Below are 17,111 nucleotides of genomic sequence, written 5' to 3' on the forward strand. Positions count from 1 at the left end.
TCTCGACAGTCAATAAGATAGATTTTCGACTTATCATTTGCTGCAAAAAATTACTTGATTAAAAAAAAATAGTAAATTTTTAAGAACATTAATTTTTTTTAGTAAACTTACATTAAAATCATATTTAATTTAATGATGATAATTCTTCCTGTATTTCATTGATTATTATTATTGTTTTAACAAGTCATATAAAATAAGATGTATATAAAATTAGACACACATATAACGATTAAATAGTGTATTAATGAAACAATGAACAAAATTATATAATAAAATTAATTGATTGAAAAAAAATTTAATAACAAATAATTATAAACATTATTCTATGATTGTAGGAAATGTGAAAGTTACAATTGCACGCAGCTGTGTCGCATAAGACTGCGATTCCGTTTTCTTTTTAAAGGTAAAGACAATAATTAAAGACAATAATTCTTTAATTAAAGATAAGCAACAGATAATTAATTGGATACGTTATTCTTACACGAGAATTAAAAATGGGTAAAGATAAATGTAGGAAATAGGTATAAATTTAATGTTTATTTCCGATTTACCTATACCTATACATAATTTAATGATTCGTAGTAAAAATATTTATTCTCTGTAAAGCGGTTAATTTTTATCAAATTTTTTAGTTACGGCGTTAATGAAACTTTGGCGGTGATCGGAGTTAGCTCTCGTTTATGCGACTTCTTATCCGAAATGCACATTTCGATGTGGCTATGTATTTTACGTTACGGATAACTGGTCCCAGGTGATTCTGATGTATTTTCGCGCGTTGTCTCAGGTTGTTTGGATATGTATATATCCATTGTTTTACTGTTGAAATGTATCCTTTCGCAATTCGTCCACTTCATATGCACCCTATAATTCTCCTTTGCCCAGTATCCTCCAAGTCTAGAAGGCATAATTTCTTTTAATCACATAAAATTGAGATGTAGAAAATATAAGATATTCGAAATGGTTAATAATAGCGCCATATTTAGGATGCTCTTGTAAAAAGCTTTTGGTAAAAAGAAAAAGTATTAATTATAATGAAGAAATAAATGAAGATTGGTAATAAGCAATATATTGATGTAAAAGTTACGATGGAAGCTAATAGAATTTTAATTTAGAGCTCAACAATATATTTTATATAGAGATATATAATAATCCTTATATCTCGTTTATCCAAGATGCATATAAAATCATGATAATAGTATTTAGCAAAAAATAGGCTTTTCCAGAAATAAAAGTATGATTTACACAACTTAGAAAAGTATAATCTTATGATCATAACACGGTCTTTAATATCATTAGTCGAGTTAGACTTACAAGTTAGTTTAGATGATTACCCGAATGAAGCTTTAATTGTGGTTAGAATGTGGGTGAGTTCAAGTTAGGGCTGCCCGGTGTTGACGAGGGCGTTGATGGGGTACCTGGTGGCGATGCCTCCAATGGGCAAACCAAATTGCCGAAATCCATCTCGTTTTTACTCTTCTTGCGTTTCAGCGTAAATTGAGATTTCTTTGGTACCTTGGATAAAATTTTAAATTTAATCATCATTTACCATTAAGAAATATTAATGAGATAAACGGCATAATAAAACGCACTTTTAATCTAGCGGTAAGCGTCAGTGGAACGAATCCGAGTGTGGTCTCCATCTCTCGCTTTTGTTGAACCACCTCTCTGCCGAGAATCTGATTAAAGTGCGTCGTCAGGTGTCTACGGAGCAGAGTCTTCGCCGGTGGAATGCTGAGCAACGTGGCGAGCAGCTCGGAAGTAAATCGACCTTCGTGGATCATCAGGCCCCCATGAACGCCGGAACCGCGCATGTTCGGCGCATATTCCGCGAGATCCACGACTCGCAGCCACTCCATCACACGATGGTTCGTCCAGAGAGTTACGTTCGTACCATCGGCACCATTCCCGTTCACGGATCTTCTTTCCAAATTGTCAAACTCAAAGTTCAAGTCTCGTAAAACCTACACGATGTACATCGTTTCAAATATTGGCTCCAAATTTATGGCCTATGTATCATGTATATAGCATCTGAATATCAGAACTTATAAATTATAATTATACATTGTGAAGTACCTGAATTCCACGTCTTAAGCTGGCGGCGTGCAACTGTGCGGCCACTCCGAGGTTCAAAAGATCCTCCGTAGTCAATCTGTGTAAAACTCTACCATCAATCTTGGCGTTATGGAAGGCTTCTTTGTGTTGCGGCAGTCCGATATCGTCTAGCCATCGTAACACCGCCGCATTATCCATCTGCGAGATATTGGACAGGATCTTCACTCTCAGACTTTCTCAGATAACTCGATAAAGTTATAACAAAATCGATCGCAACCTTGTGAGAACCGAATAATCCAGCGCCGTTGCTTCGCTCCGATTCGATGGCATAAAGCAACTTTTTCCTGTGCAGGGCGTTCTTTATGTCTAACTCTTTCTCCAGTTGAACCTGCGTGGCGTCGAGCAGCTTCGATCCAGTGGCACCCCATCGTCGCAGCTCGCCGGCGTAGCATTCCAGACCAAGGCGAGCCAACCAATCACCAATCTCCTCCATACCGAGTTCCGCGAGCGGTTTCGGTGGCGGCAATTCCACTTGTGCGCTTGCCTCACTGATCATGATTTTCGCTTCTTCCGCTGTGATAATAATATTTGTATAAATACGTACAACTCTTTACATATGTATGTTAAATAATGACATATTGGACCCTTTGCATTAAGGTGAAATTAATACGACTCTAATCTTATTTATGTTATTTCTTCAAATACTTGTTAAAGCAGTATATAATTAAATCAATAATCTGTACTTTGGCTTCATAAAATTTCACAGCAATCAAGTTACGAAATGAGGAGAAAGCACCTTTCAATAGTTGGGTATTTATGAAAATTAATTCATACTGTGAAGACTTAAAGAAAATATTTAATAATGATAACGTCCGAATTAGTCCGAATGCATGCGCACCAGCCGTGAGTGGTTTGCAAGCAAATTACTTTTCAATTAATCGCAACAACATGCTGTTATTCAAGTCGATTAATATTGAGATCCTATGTAGAATCGTTAAGAACTTTTAAACATGACACCGCATGCTTAGATAAAAATCGATCGGAACCTAGAAGAGGAGCGGACAGACATCTCGCAGAGACTCCCCTAACAGCCAAAGGTACCGTTGTATGCGCTCCCGAGACTAAATTTGGAACCTTACCAAATACAACGCCTTTCTTGGACGTCGGCGGCCTAGGAAGACTACTATATTGACCCGTATGTCTGCTGAATCTTTCTCCCTGTGAACGTAAAATTGCTTAGTAAATTTTATCATGACATTCTATGGTATAATAATATAGAACTTTATATTATAATAACTGTTAAAATATATACTAACATTCGATAAAGGACTTGTATTGCGCAGCGACAGATTTTCGTGCTCCAAACTAGCTTGTCTGAGTTTCATTTCGGACAAGGAGGTAAGAAGCTCCAACTTCTGTGTTTCCAAAGCGCTTCTTGATAAAACTTCCTATAAAACGAATGAACATGTGAAGCTATAAATCGATCATATAAAATCACAAGATATTTTACCTTCTGCAACGCTTCTTCCATCTGTCTCAGAGTATCTTTCTTCTCCTGAAGTACGCTCTCCAGCTCTTGTATCTTATTCGATTGTGCGTCGACTTGTTCGGATAAAACTGACACTTCCATATGCAGTGCTCCACGTTCGCTTTCCAATTTTCTCAATCGTTCCTGAAAAGCAAATCGATAAAACGATCATTAATAATCTTATTAGTAAAAAATTTCACTATTTTAAATTTTATTATTAGAATAAGAGGATTAAGGAAGAATTCACATTTATGGTACCACACAATCGGAAGTTTTATTAAAAGTTCTCTCATACAGTATACCTCGGTCTTGCTATGATAATTATTTATGCACATATTGCTTCCGCAGTGAAATTGTTGCAGCGAGCAGTAGTGATGCGGTCTATCCCTCTCGTGGCAGATCAGATCGCTATGAGACATAGCTCTCTGATCGCGGTCCACTCTACTGCGGAATCTGCGTCGCCTTCTGTCCAAAGAACCGGCGCATCTCCCCGTTGAGCTTACCGGCAGGGATGTCGTACTGTTCGTCCTGCTACCCGCGTGTATTTCTCGCTCCTTCGCGAATATCGGATCTTGTTGCAAGTGACAAACGTGCGGATAATGAGCGACGTTTCTCGCATGTTCCTTAACGGCGTGATGTGCGAGCTCGCTAGAAACGCTGTCGGTTTGTAAGGATCGATAGCTTTTAGAAGTCCATTTAGAGAGATTCAAAGATATTCGATATTTGTCGAACGGCAATATAAAAGTTAGGATGCTGTACAAACAGTGACCTTGAGCACGGCATCGCACAGAGAGACGGAAAACTTCCCAGATGCGCAGCCGACGCCGGGCAGATATTAGCCATACCGTTGGATACTGCACAGATATTAGGCATACTCCCTTGAAGCGCTATCATCTTAGCATAGCCGAGTAAGCAAGCCTACAACGATATTATCAATACCTCGGCGAAAGATATTTCATTGACATTTTTTATATAATCACATTTTACTAATTGGAATATGTAAATACGAGATACAGTATCCCGTATATGAGTATACAACTTCTTTGAACTCGATTTCTCTATCTTAAGTCTACCTGACACAAACACTCCTGAGATCGGTAGGCTGTCTGGCACGCGATTGTCGGCTCGGACAAATCCGGCCTGATATCCCGCGGATAATCCTCGACGTACTCGTCACCCACGTCGGAGTTCGTCGACGTCCCCGACGAATCGTAGCCCTCTGAGGGCGTCCATCGGCTGTTCCAACGCTTTATAGTCGACGCCGCGTCCGACGAGTCCGACTGCGAACCTGAATTTAGATACGGTTGAAGCTTTTTTTAATCCACGCGCACGAGGGGTTCAAGAGGTCTCTTCCCATCAGCGGTATCGCGGTGAATCTTCGAAGATCGTAACGCGCCGCGCCGATCTATTTTCCGCGCCCCGTACGGTGGCCTCGAACGTGGCGTTTACTTTAACAAAGATTGAAACAATAATCGATCCCGCGTACTATACCCGTACTCGAAGTATGAGTCAATGAACGTATGTGCCTCGGACGGTCAACTGCGGTCGGCGCGCCCCGCGGTTAAGGCAATCTATTTCGAGCGTGCCATTTATTCGGGCTCCATCAAAAGCATAACTCCGGTGCACTGGCCAGCCAGAGCGAGCCAGCCAGCCGAACGATTTTAGTACCGAAGCGCGACGAGTTTCGCGAACTCGTCTGTCGGACGTCTGCCAAGTTATATCGCGTCGTTTAATTGAAACCGCTCGAGTGTTATGGCTTGGCTTTCGTGAAAATCGTAAACCGTAGAATTATATAGCATTCACGTTGCTTTCTCGACAAAATTTCAAATTCAATTAAAAATATAAAATTGACTTGCTCAAGATGTCTTTGATTGGGACGACATAATTATTCAAAAGATAAGTTTTGATTTAATTCGTGTAACAGTTCTGTACTGATTCATTCTAATTCTTCAATTTCCGTATTTCGCTGACGTCACGCGAGATGGAAGAAAGGGTTGAAGAGAAACCTTTCGCTTGTCCCTTATCCTCTTCTTCCATTATGGGAGTGAGATCCTTTCGTTCTCCAGCAATACCGTCGCTCCAAGTGTTCTCCATGATGAATTTCTTTCACGTTGTATTCACGTTTTATTCCATTCAATTATTGCGTTTGCTTTCTAGTTGAGCTCAGTGTGAAACACATTACGGTCTCATATCTGGTTCAGTGACAGATGTATTAATGTCGAGATACTTTTTCCAATAAAAATTACATTTCTATCACTTACTTTCTTTCACGAGGTCACCGTTATAATAGATACTTCGTATAACGATGTTGCCGGACACCGTGTACCGTGCAAAGTGCATTCGGGACTCTGATATCGGCAGGTTTGTACACAATCGAACGTTATCTCGATGAAGTGCACTCTCGCGCTACCAGTCGCGGCATCGTCTCCGCCGAAACTAAAATTAACGCCATGAAATCCTTCGAGAAGAGCGGGAGGGAGTACGCAAAGGAAAAAGAGAGAGAGGCGCAACAGCAATTTATAAATAGATCAATGTCCTCTCTTCTCGTTACCTATGAGATCGCGGTGATTTTCTTCATCTCTAGCTATTTAAGCTCGATAAAAAAAATGTTTAAAAATCAAGTCACATAATAAGACGTATAAAACTATAACTATTATCCTTATCTCGTTATTACTTATCGATTTAAAGGTAATGATCGAATCCTATATAACAATAAAAATTATTATGAATTATAATATCGTACTTACAGGCGAGAGAGAAATTCTATCGACAATTCTATATTCATATAATAAACGCATAGCTACGAAAACGATGATAATTAAAACCAAAAATGGATTCTTAAGTCACGATCGACATCGACCACCATCGGTCAACATCACGTCCGTGATTACGGTCTAACTATTACAAAGTCAGACGTCCGGATGTACGCGCGGACATACGTGACCGGTGTACGGCGGCGATCAAACACGCGCGCGAACACGTGCGCGTCGACGCGGCCTGTAGTACCGGATGCAAACGCGGCTCCGGATGCACGCAGCGGACACCACACGTGTTCCTCACACGCCGACGACGTTCGAGCCGGTCGCGAAACGTTCCTGTTTCCGGAACGCGTCGCGTCTTGAAGAGCGGAAGCCACGGAAGGGCAAAATTCTGAGGAGACGACGCGCTCGTCCTTCGCTCACCGACGAGTGTGCGAGCGGCATAAAGATCACAGATCACTATCTGTCTGTCAGCTTACCGGCTGCATCCATGCTAGCAGGATGTTCTGGGTGACGCCATCGGGCGGCGGGGGTGGCATTGGGGCGCTCTTTATCGCGGTCACAAGATTCCTCGCTGCCTCTTTCACCGAGTTCTTCCATTCCAAGCTGCTCTCGGCCGAGCTATCGGCACAAGCACCTGCAAATATATTTGCAATATAATGACCGTAGAGAGCGATAATAATTAAATAATTGCGATCGCAATATCATTTGAGGATATCAATCGAGATTTAGTGAAAGAGTAAAATGGACCTATAAAATTTGCGATTCAGAATTTACTATACTTCGAACATCGTACTTGAAATGAATATTACAAATTGTAAGCTTGCCTGATTCTCGAACTGAGTATTTTTTAATCTTCTTTTGAATGAAACAAAATCGCTAGTATCTGTCTTTCTACATTTCTCTTAGAATCGCGTTGATAACGTACTTATAGAACACAGGTATTTTCATGTATCCGTAGATGATATGCTATGTGAATGATACATCCAAATTTGATATCTCTATAAATCATATTTGTACCAGAAATAATGTCGTCCATCTGGAGCAAAGCAGCCTCCAGCATCTTGCTGGCCTCGTTCGAGCTCTTTGCCAGGAATGTCGATTCGCCCGCCTGCGCCGTCGTGCCGTTCCTCTCCTCACCTTTGCCCATCACTTAACGCTGCAAGAGAAAAATTATAAATTCTTATTTTTCCGACGCAAAAATCCTTGTCTAAAACTCGATGTGTCAACGAGACACAGGACGTTTTTGGATGTTACTGCAATCGAAACGATTCGTACGGCTTTCCAGACGACGTAAGTGCGATGCAACGTCGGGAAGCGCGGTGCACTCATCGGGATATAATTGTGCAACATATTCAGGACTGCCTCGTTAAGTAATCCCGAAGTGTGCGGGTGATTATGCAATGATTTTAAATTATACATTTTTTTTTAACTTTGCTCTATATAAAATTAAAATTACATCTAATCGAAGACGAGCATTTTATTTGAGAAAAATTAATTTAAATAATTCTCAATTAAATTTTATTAGCACCATTTTTAGATTAATTTATATCTGTATCAAATTATAGCAAAAAACTGGTGTATATTCGAAAGTAACTTCGCTATTTTTTATTAATTTTTTTTAAAGACATTTTAAAAATAACAGATAATTATAAAAGTAAACAGAGAACGAATTATAAAAGTAAACGAGATATTAAGATTTTTTTAAATAAATCGCAGTAAACCGCAGGTTTCTAAAAGCAACGATTTGTGAAAGTATTTTTAATCTTCATACTTTTAATTTTCATATTTTTTTAACCGAGTTACGAGGCGTGAATTCTGAACTCATTCTTGTGCCGAATTTGTCACTCGCGACTATCTATAGAGAAACCTAGAAGTTTTAACAATTGGACTCAATTGTCTCTGTAAAATTAGATGTTTTGATCATAAATAAAAAATCAGCTCTAATCTAAAAATGGAGCTATAAGATATCGCTACGTTGAGCTCAGGATCCATCGTGGAGCACTTAACAGATGTAAAACGGACATTCTTATCAGCGATAAGGCACGCGAATTCGATGATCGATCGCGGAAAAAACATAACGTGAACGTGTAAAGAGAGAAACGAGAGGACTGTCGAGATACAAAGAAGAGAGAGGAAAAGAAAGAGAGACAGATCGAATCTCACGGGACGATCATTCACTCCGATCTTACCGTAGCGTTTCATGATAAGAACGATCGCCAGAGAACCCACAGAGTCAGTAAAACAACGACAATCGCACGATATAAGAGATAACATGTAAATGACGATCAACAGGTAACCGGAGAGCAACGCCCAACACACACTCTGTGCCACCATAACATATACTCTGTCACTGTCACTGTCTCTGTCTCACTCTCTTCATTCTCTCCCTCTCTTTTTCTTTTCTCCGTCTTCTTTGCTCCATCAATCCTCCTTCGCGAGCACAGCTGCGCCGACCGCAAGTAAATAATTCCGTCCAAAAAATATCTGCCTGTCTTCTTGATATGTTCACTCGTAAATCAATACATTAGACAAATGTACTCCAGATAGTCAAATCTGTCGAAAATAAATGTCACTAAGTATCTGCCGTCTCCTTTGTCGGCAGAATGCTAGCAGGAATATCATAGAATATGTCAACAGAACGCAATAGCAGATTGACCGCAGAAAACAAACCGTCTGCAGAATAATCTACCGTTTCGTAATCATTGAAAAATTTAAATAATATGAATTCTATTGGTCGCAAAGTGACAGACATTGCTCGGTTTCTGCTGATAAACTTGATGGCGTACTGTTAACATCTCGCTTACTATATATTATATATCACATCGATGTTAATGCGACTATGTATGAGATAGATGCTGAAGAGAAGTTCAAATTAATCTTCATTTCTCTACGTCTCGAACGATTCGCCCGTCTACTCGTAGCAGCATTTTGTTCGAGAAATTAATACGGAGCGTATCGGCGTGGGGATGCGAAATGGGTGCGACTCGGAATTGCAGATTACCTGTTTACGTCAATCGGGCACCGTCAACCTGCGGATGTTGGCCGCACGTTCGATCAACATCGGCAAAAACGCACTGAAATACGGAAAATGAGAGGATATCAGTTCGCGCCGGCGTTACGATTACACCTGTAACGACGACCCTCGTTTCCCGCGCGAGGCATAACCATCAGGCATAACGGAAATTCCGTCTGAGTCTCTCGCGAGGAGAGAAGTCAACAAACAACGCAGTTGCACAATGCACGCGGCGAGGCGGAGTAAAGTGCACCGCGAGCGCGAGAATGTGGAGATGAGGATGAGGTGAGGTGAGGTTAGATCGGAGATCGGAGACTTCGGAGTCGCAACTCCGCGGAATCGATACGCGCGACAAGATCCGCGATCCGCGTTCCGCGTATCGAGAAAACAATCCTTACGCCAGAGGAGACGTCACATGACAGCGCTGGAAGGAGATCGCGTCGCCCACGACGACCCGATTTCCGATCTCCTGCGTTCGCGGATGAAAATTCACGTAGGTGGGTTTTTTAGGTTAGGAATCGCAGCGTGAAACTCCGCGGACCGTCGCTGTCCGCGATCGCGCGTAAACACGCCATCATACGACGAGCCGTGCGGGGCGATGACGTGCGTGACGTTTGACAGGTCAGCGGAGTCGAAACGCGCGCGCGGTACCAACCTCGGGTCGCGCGAGGAGGTTATGTTCGCGCGACCGAGCCATGCGCGCGCGCGCGCGCCCGCGTGATCTCGATCAGTCTCGATCACGGGGGTCCGGTGCAACGACGTCGGCGCGATATCCGTCGGTCGGTGAGCGCGCGGAGCCGCGGATCGGTCGGTCCGTCGGTCCGTCGGCGGCGACGCGGTTGGCAGCAGTGCCGATATCGGCGAGCGCAGACGAGCGAGAGAAGTGCCGTACGGACACCTCGGCGCTTCCGTTACATTTTACTTGTGTAGTTGTACTAGTTGTGTGTGATCGTGCGCGGGGAGGGGGAGAGAGAGAGAGAAAAATAAAAGTGTCAGGGAGATGCGTGTGCGGCAGCGCTCGTGAGTGTCGGGCGGCCCGCGAGGACGACGAGCGAAAATTCCGTCGTGGCGCCGAGGAAGGTCCACCCGCGGTCCCCCCCGTGGAATGTGAGTAAGTGGCCGTCGCAAAAAGCCGTGAGCGCGCGCGAGAGGTGTCCCGCTGCCCCCGTCCCCGTCCCCGTCCGTCCGTCCCGTCCCGTCGTTTCGTCCGTTTCTTCGCCCCCTTCCCGTCCCCCTTGGCCCCCTTCGACCCCTCCTCCCGTTGCCCTCCCGGTTGCCAATCATTTTTTTTCCTCTCGCCTCCTCCGCCGTCGTGCGCGCGAGACCGCCAGAGACTTTCCGCGGAAAAGCCGCGAAAACTACGTCACGAGTGACGGATTCGGTCGAAACTGGGACAAAGTGCAGTGCACTCTGGCATTGCGCTTTACCACCAGGTGTTTCTATGCCGTAATCTTCCCAGGATTGGGTAACACTCCGTACCGTTGCACCTTGCTCTCCTCGCTCGAGGGACACCCCTCCTCGGAGTGTATTCTCGCGGTTTTCACGCTCTCTCTCTCGAGCGCGCGCGCGCGCGCGCTTGGAAATCGCGAAACGCGAGCACGGGCCGACGGAGCGGCTTGACAGAGAGATATTACACGGGTGTATCGGGCATCGGGCCACCGCCGTCGCGCCGCGGAGAGAGAGAGCGAGAGAGCGAGAGAGAGAGAGCGAGCTGACAGGTAAAGGTGGCATTCGGGGCGCGCGCGACGGCGCGAGATGCGAGCGGACGCGAGCTCGCGCGTAAATACGTCACGGTGATATACACGGTGAGGACACGCACTCTCTCTCTCTCTCGCGCGCGATAAGAGGCAGGCCTCGTTTCTCCGCAGAATTCGCGAACGTTGAGCAATCGCGCGAGTGTCCCGCGTAGCGAAAAAGCGCGTTTCTCTCTGCGTCGCGTTATTACGAGATCCCGCACGGCGACGTGTCCGTGGCGCGAACGTGGTGACGATGAACGGGTCGACGCTATGTAGGGCACGACGATATCGGGTCGGGTGCCCCGAGCGACCGAGCCTCCCGTTCGCTCGGCTCGACGAAATATGGAACGCGAAGCGCGTCAGATGATCGATCCTCGCTCGCGGTTCTCGTACGTTAGCGAGAGGCATTTGTGATCCTATTTTAAACGGGTTAAGGTTGTATTTAAATGGGCGAGCGGTGAGATCGGTGCTCCCCACTTGGACGTTTGGAACTGTCGGAGCGGTTGTGTGAATTCTACGAGTGAATACGCTGTCTGCAGTGTCTGCGTTTTGCCACCCAGGAATAAGCTCGACTAATCCATGCACTTGTCCGTCTTAGGTTAGATGACGGACTCAAGGTAGTCCTTCCGCCTGGTAACATGTCAGATGGGGTTGACGGTGGTGGTGGGGAAAACGAGGTAGACTCCCATTCCTCTTCGCAAGCCGAGGCCGGAGACTCTTCTAATCACAGGGAGGAAGAGGCGTTAGATCCCGACAACGAGGCCGCTCTCAATACAAATTATGACAGCAGCGATGGAGCTGTTCCCGCGTTCAGGTGAGATTGAGATTTGTAGCTTCGTGTCGGATAACAGCCGACTGGAACGACTGCTCTATCGCAAAATGATGTATGTACGTCTCTTGGATACGCGTATCTGATTCTCTTAATTTCGTAGATGTGATAGATGCGACAATTATGAAACTATAAACAAGACAGCTTTCTCCGCTCATCAAGATCAATGTCTGGCGAGCGGCGAAGCTGGGGAGAGCACTGAAGGTATAGAAGGGACAGAGAATGATGGGGATGGAGAGGAGGGTCATTCGGGGATCAGGTCTCACAGAAAGATGTTTGAATGCGACGTCTGTAATATGAAATTTTCAAATGGAGCTAACATGAGACGACACAAAGTAAGTACAGAAAGATTGTACGGTGGAAAAACTTATGTCGATACGTCACACGTTTTGGTTGACGACTTGTTACATATTTTAGTCGATAAATATAAGAAATCAAATTTTTTCAAATATATAATTCTGCTTTCTGTATCCTGTTAATGATGATTTTATGTACTCAATGTATATACAGTTATCTGCAAACACAATTGACCTATGGTATCCTCTTTTTATCTTTTAGATGAGGCATACAGGCGTGAAACCGTACGAATGTCGGGTATGTCAGAAGAGATTCTTTCGGAAGGACCATCTTGCGGAACACTTTACGACGCATTCAAAAACTTTGCCATACCATTGCCCGATATGTAACCGAGGTTTCCAAAGACAGATCGCGATGCGCGCTCACTTTCAGAACGAGCACGTTGGTCAACACGATATGGTCAAATCGTGTCCTCTCTGTAATTATCGTGCGGCAACCATGAAATGCCTTAGGTTGCACTTCTTTAATAGGTAAGTCGCATGCCACTTTCGTCAATTATTGAAGGAAAGTATCGCGTTGCTATCCCATTTTATGTTATACCTTTTATTGTTCATAGACATGGAATAGATTTAGATAATCCAGGACCAAATAGCTCTACGTCCATAATGAATAGTTGCACGTCTGGGGAGGCGATGCCTTCGGCACCTCTGTCCGACAGCGGGGACAGCACTGGCAACCGTTCGACCGACAACGCCACGCCCCCCATGCATTTCCTTACGCCCCACGTGGAGATATCCATTCCTTACCCCGAACAAGCTGCCAATCAACGAAATCCGAGTCCTGCCCCGTTGAACGGAGACAGCCCCAATAGTCCGCAGAGCGCTGACAGCAATAGCAACGCGCCGAGCAGTAGTCATCATCAATTATCTATCAATAGCAGTACCATTCATAGGTAAGCAAAAGTAGGTCGCGAAAATTATTATTAACTTGTATGATTTTTATATGTTCATGTTATTTTTATCGCTAATCTCTACTTGACTGATAAATAAATCATGTATGTTGAATAATTCAAGGATTAAATTAGAAATGCCGACAATTAATTGCGTTCCGAATCACGTAAATTACAGATCGGAATTTCACAATTTTCTTAGGAACGTAGGCGGAGGTGACGAAGCCATTACACCTTCGATCTCCCTGATACCCATCAAGCAAGAGCCGAATAGCAACGGTATGGACGACAGCGGAGCGACGTCGAGCAATCTACCGTTACCGTCGCTGATCAAGGTGTCACCGTTGAAGTCGTTGCTGCGCGACGATCTACGTCGCAAGTTATCCACCAGCTCCACCAATAACAATAACAACAGTAGTAACAGCGGTTGCGGTGGCGGCGTTAATTCCAATCCACACTCGAGGGGCGAACCACCGACCTCGACTAGGCCAGATCCTCGCACGAGCGGCCTCCAGTGTACCCACTGTCGCATCACGTTTCCGGATCAGACGTTGTACTTCCTCCACAAAGGTTGTCACAGCGAGAGTAACCCGTGGAAGTGCAATATTTGCGGGGAGCAGTGCTGTAATCTGTACCAGTTCAACTCGCATTTACTGAGTAAGAGTCATCAGTAGCTGGGAGAAGAAGGCAGAGAGCTACTCGCAGTTAAAAAAATTTTGTCTTTCCTCTTTCCGTTTCTTCTACTTCTTTTCTTTTCCTTCTTCGTTGAACAAGACAAAATATATATAAGGTAAAGGTACCAATACCCGGACACTTAAGCATAGGAAATGTACCTCTGTGTCTGGATACCTTTAAAAAAATATAAATTTTTTAAAATAAACGTTTGGCTATTATAACTGAACAAGAAAAAAATACTTTTATCTTTGATTTTAAATCGCGTTATACTTATAAATAATAAAGGTGTCCGGATATAGGTACATCTCCGGGTATTGGTACCTTTACCTTACGGCAGGAGATTCGGTACGTATGTCGTATGTAACGTACGTTCAGTGTTCATTAGCATGAAGGTATAAGTATTTTCTGCGACGTGTTCAGACATACTTCTCGCCAAAAATACTTTCGAAAGCCGCAAGAACGCGCTTGCCGAAGCATGACGGCGAGTCAACTGTAAATTGAATTGTAAATTATTCTTAAGAATTCGAGAGAGAGAGAGAGAGAGAGAGGGTATGTCTGCTCTTTCAGAAAATAATGTACAAAGCGCGACAACTTGTGCCTTTCCTTTAAAAGAGAGAAAAAGGGAGAGAAAATTGCGAGATAAAAAAAGAAATTGCCAACACACACTCGTCCATCATGCTGTTATATTGTACGAACTATCCGTCCATAGGGCTTTATCGAGATATTCCGAGCTCTATCATTAGTCTTAAATTAGTAAAATAAGTATAGAAATGCGACGGGGCACGTTGCAAATCGCTCCGTTGATAATTGCGAAAAGTAATATATATACATACATATTACATAGCTATATATACAACATATAGCTATGTCGTACTTTTTTGCGAAAAAGTACATTAAAATTTCAAGTAGATAGATAGAGATTTTAGTTGACGCTGTGCGGTTTGAATGCTTAAGACAAACGCGGCGACACGGATATGGTTCAGTGAAAGTCTATTTTACAGACGCAAAGAAAGAGAGAGAGAAAAAGAAAGCATTTATTATTGTTTTAAGGCCAGACTGTCTAAGGACAAAGAAAAATTGTGCATATGTAAAGTGAGAAAAAGAAATTTATATCTATATGCATAGGTTTAAATATTTAAGACCTATGCGCGTAAAATTTATATAATAGAAGAAGAAATACCACGAATAATCGAAGAGTTTATCCTTCAGTGACTCCCATGATTTGGATTTCCACGCAAACTCAAGAAGAAATGACTGTTGAGAAATTTTACAAATTCGGAAGAGAATTTGAAGGATCCGAAGCGTTGCGTTTGTCAGAAGCACATTGACGCGGCGTATATCCCGTATCGATACACGTGGATACCGTTGGATCGCGACGATTTCTCGGCTGCGACGTGGTCAATACCAGCAGGTATCGTCGCGAGTTCCATTTATTCTTTCTCCCTTAGATGGGAACGTTGCGTCGCATCAGTGAAGAACCGTGGAGCGTGGATGTACAGGAAAACACAAAAGCTAGCCGGGCGTGCGTTATTAAATATTAACACGATAGGGGGGCAAGTTCGAGAGGTGTGACTTTTAGCCGAAGGCTCGTACGTACCCGGGCAGGTATCTCGATGTCCGTTCGCTTCGGCCGAGGTTATCTCTCTCCGCCTTTCTCGCCTTTGATCCGATAAATATTTTATATATAAATATTTGTACAGAAAAAGTATTAGAGGAGAGAGAAAGCACGAAGGGAAAAAAATTGAGATAGCATATACATATATATATATATATATATACACGTAGAGTCACGTACATAACAAACAGCAGACACATACACACAGATATATGTATACACGGACATTTATATAAATATAAATATATATATATATAAATATGTGCCGTCTCTCACGCAATGAGACGAAGAGATACACGTACACGCGGACACTGCTGTAAATGGTTGTAGTTATTTAAATAACTATTCTGTATATCGCGTAATATTTAATACGATTATAATTATTTATTAGAATCTAAGTAATTTATTATTGCTTTGCATTCCAAGAGGACCGGAAACCACGGGACTATACGATTAGATAAGCGAATCTCTTAGCGTTAACGGTGCTTTTCTTAACAGATGCCGATGCCGCATTAACATGATTCACAACGGGCGAATTTTCACGTGTAAAAAAAAAAGAAGGAAGAGGAGGAAAGGAAGAAAAAAAAAGAAACGATGAGCGCGTCGGGAGATCCATCGGGCAGATCTCGCGCGTAAACGAATGCAACGTACACAAATTATTACTATCTTCGATCGATATAACGTATTTAAGAGCTGTCGCGAAACTACCACTATTTTGTACGCAGGGCACGTATGTTCATTATTAGGGACACGTTCGTCATTCGCACTTTCGATCCTTATTATTAAAGCATCATTGACGTACAAATCTTTTTAGATACCTTTACAAAAGAAAAAAAATAATGCGCGCGCCTGTCGTACTCTCGTGCGGCTCCTCGGGGCGGAATCGTGAACAAAAAAAAGTGCCTGATTGGGAATAATTCATCGAGGATAAAAGAAAGTTGCGTGTATTCGTGCGAGAAGATGAACGGAAGAACTTGGTCGAAGAGAAAGAGAGAGAGGAGAACGGAGGGAGAGAGCGAAAGGTGTGATTTAAAAATACTGATATACAGGACACAGGAGCGTGTGTTAACCCGTGTTCACCGTATGTGCTTACCGCTTTAGCGTATATAGCGACGCCTTTACACTGTGATCACGTTTACAAAGAAAATAGTCTTAAAGCTAGAAGATAGACGTAAAGGTATATATCTTATAGGGCAAGCGAGAGTACGACGGGCACATCCTTGAGTGTAAGACAGGCGTTTAGACACCCACGGACAAGCCACCCACACCCACCTTGTCCCTCCCCCCTTGACCCTCTTTCCCCCTACCTCTCCCCCTCCCACAATTTATTTATACATACGAATAAAGATATATTTAAATCGATAAGAAAATGGAACAAAAAAAATATTGTTGATGTTACTACGGTGTAATGGGTACAATCTAAATACATGAATATTATGTATATAAGGAATAGAACGGAGAATTTTTATCGTACACGTCTTATTCTCTTTCTTTCCGGCTCACCAGTCTCCGGTTTCCCCACTAGATAGAATCCAGCCTATGTGCGCACACGTGATAACACACGTGTAAGCTCGCGATTTACGAGCTCTATTGCCTCGTCGTGAATCTTGGTGATAGTAACTGTGCGCAATAACTTTTCGGTAATAACAGCGACA

At 43.2% G+C, this 17,111-nt stretch overlaps 2 protein-coding genes across 14 annotated transcripts; one reads left to right on the top strand and one right to left on the bottom strand.

The window, feature by feature from the left end:
- Positions 1–202: 202 nt before the first annotated feature.
- Positions 203–9,994, bottom strand: LOC112462688 (liprin-beta-2). Of its 8 annotated transcripts, XM_025028598.1 has the most exons (13): positions 5,842–6,142; positions 5,587–5,772; positions 4,654–4,868; positions 4,350–4,498; positions 3,883–4,237; positions 3,563–3,724; positions 3,369–3,500; positions 3,099–3,270; positions 2,330–2,625; positions 2,074–2,250; positions 1,590–1,961; positions 1,312–1,512; positions 204–894 (listed from the first exon to the last, which is right to left on the bottom strand). In XM_025028598.1, the coding sequence occupies exons 2-12, from the start codon at positions 5,672–5,674 to the stop codon at positions 1,354–1,356; spliced, it is 2,277 nt and encodes a 758-aa protein (XP_024884366.1). In that variant the 5' UTR covers positions 5,675–5,772; positions 5,842–6,142; the 3' UTR covers positions 204–894; positions 1,312–1,353. The 8 variants fall into 8 exon arrangements, with proteins under 8 accessions (XP_024884364.1, XP_024884367.1, XP_024884366.1 ...); XM_025028596.1 differs by having other exon boundaries at positions 203–894; positions 3,883–4,434; positions 5,842–6,145; XM_025028599.1 differs by having other exon boundaries at positions 203–894; positions 3,192–3,270; positions 3,883–4,434; positions 5,842–6,144.
- A 156-nt stretch (positions 9,995–10,150) lies between these two features.
- On the top strand, positions 10,151–16,908 carry LOC112462689 (zinc finger protein Pegasus). 6 transcript variants are annotated; one of them, XM_025028604.1, is made up of 6 exons: positions 10,151–10,466; positions 11,690–11,905; positions 12,024–12,255; positions 12,479–12,747; positions 12,834–13,169; positions 13,345–16,908. In XM_025028604.1, exons 2-6 carry the CDS (start codon positions 11,730–11,732, stop codon positions 13,838–13,840), a joined length of 1,509 nt encoding a protein of 502 aa, XP_024884372.1. In that variant the 5' UTR covers positions 10,151–10,466; positions 11,690–11,729; the 3' UTR covers positions 13,841–16,908. The 6 variants fall into 6 exon arrangements, with proteins under 6 accessions (XP_024884372.1, XP_024884374.1, XP_024884373.1 ...); XM_025028606.1 differs by having other exon boundaries at positions 10,151–10,462; XM_025028605.1 differs by having other exon boundaries at positions 10,154–10,466; positions 13,369–16,908.
- The last annotated feature ends 203 nt before the right edge of the window (positions 16,909–17,111 follow it).

This window comes from Temnothorax curvispinosus, unplaced genomic scaffold (genome assembly GCF_003070985.1).
Source record: "Temnothorax curvispinosus isolate PA1 unplaced genomic scaffold, ASM307098v1 QBEX01012688.1, whole genome shotgun sequence".
In the NCBI taxonomy this organism is placed as follows: domain Eukaryota; kingdom Metazoa; phylum Arthropoda; class Insecta; order Hymenoptera; family Formicidae; genus Temnothorax; species Temnothorax curvispinosus.

Coding starts and splice junctions, on each gene's coding strand:
- LOC112462688 (XM_025028596.1), bottom strand. CDS start 5,674: ATGGAGAACACTTGGAGCGACGGTATTGCTGGAGAACGAAAGGATCTC. Junction 3,271..3,368: donor ATACAAGTCCTTTATCGAAT/GTTAGTATATAT, acceptor TTACGTTCACAG/GGAGAAAGATTCAGCAGACA. Junction 1,962..2,073: donor GCTTAAGACGTGGAATTCAG/GTACTTCACAAT, acceptor TACATCGTGTAG/GTTTTACGAGACTTGAACTT.
- LOC112462689 (XM_025028606.1), top strand. Junction 12,256..12,478: donor CTAACATGAGACGACACAAA/GTAAGTACAGAA, acceptor TTTATCTTTTAG/ATGAGGCATACAGGCGTGAA. Junction 13,170..13,344: donor AATAGCAGTACCATTCATAG/GTAAGCAAAAGT, acceptor CGTAAATTACAG/ATCGGAATTTCACAATTTTC.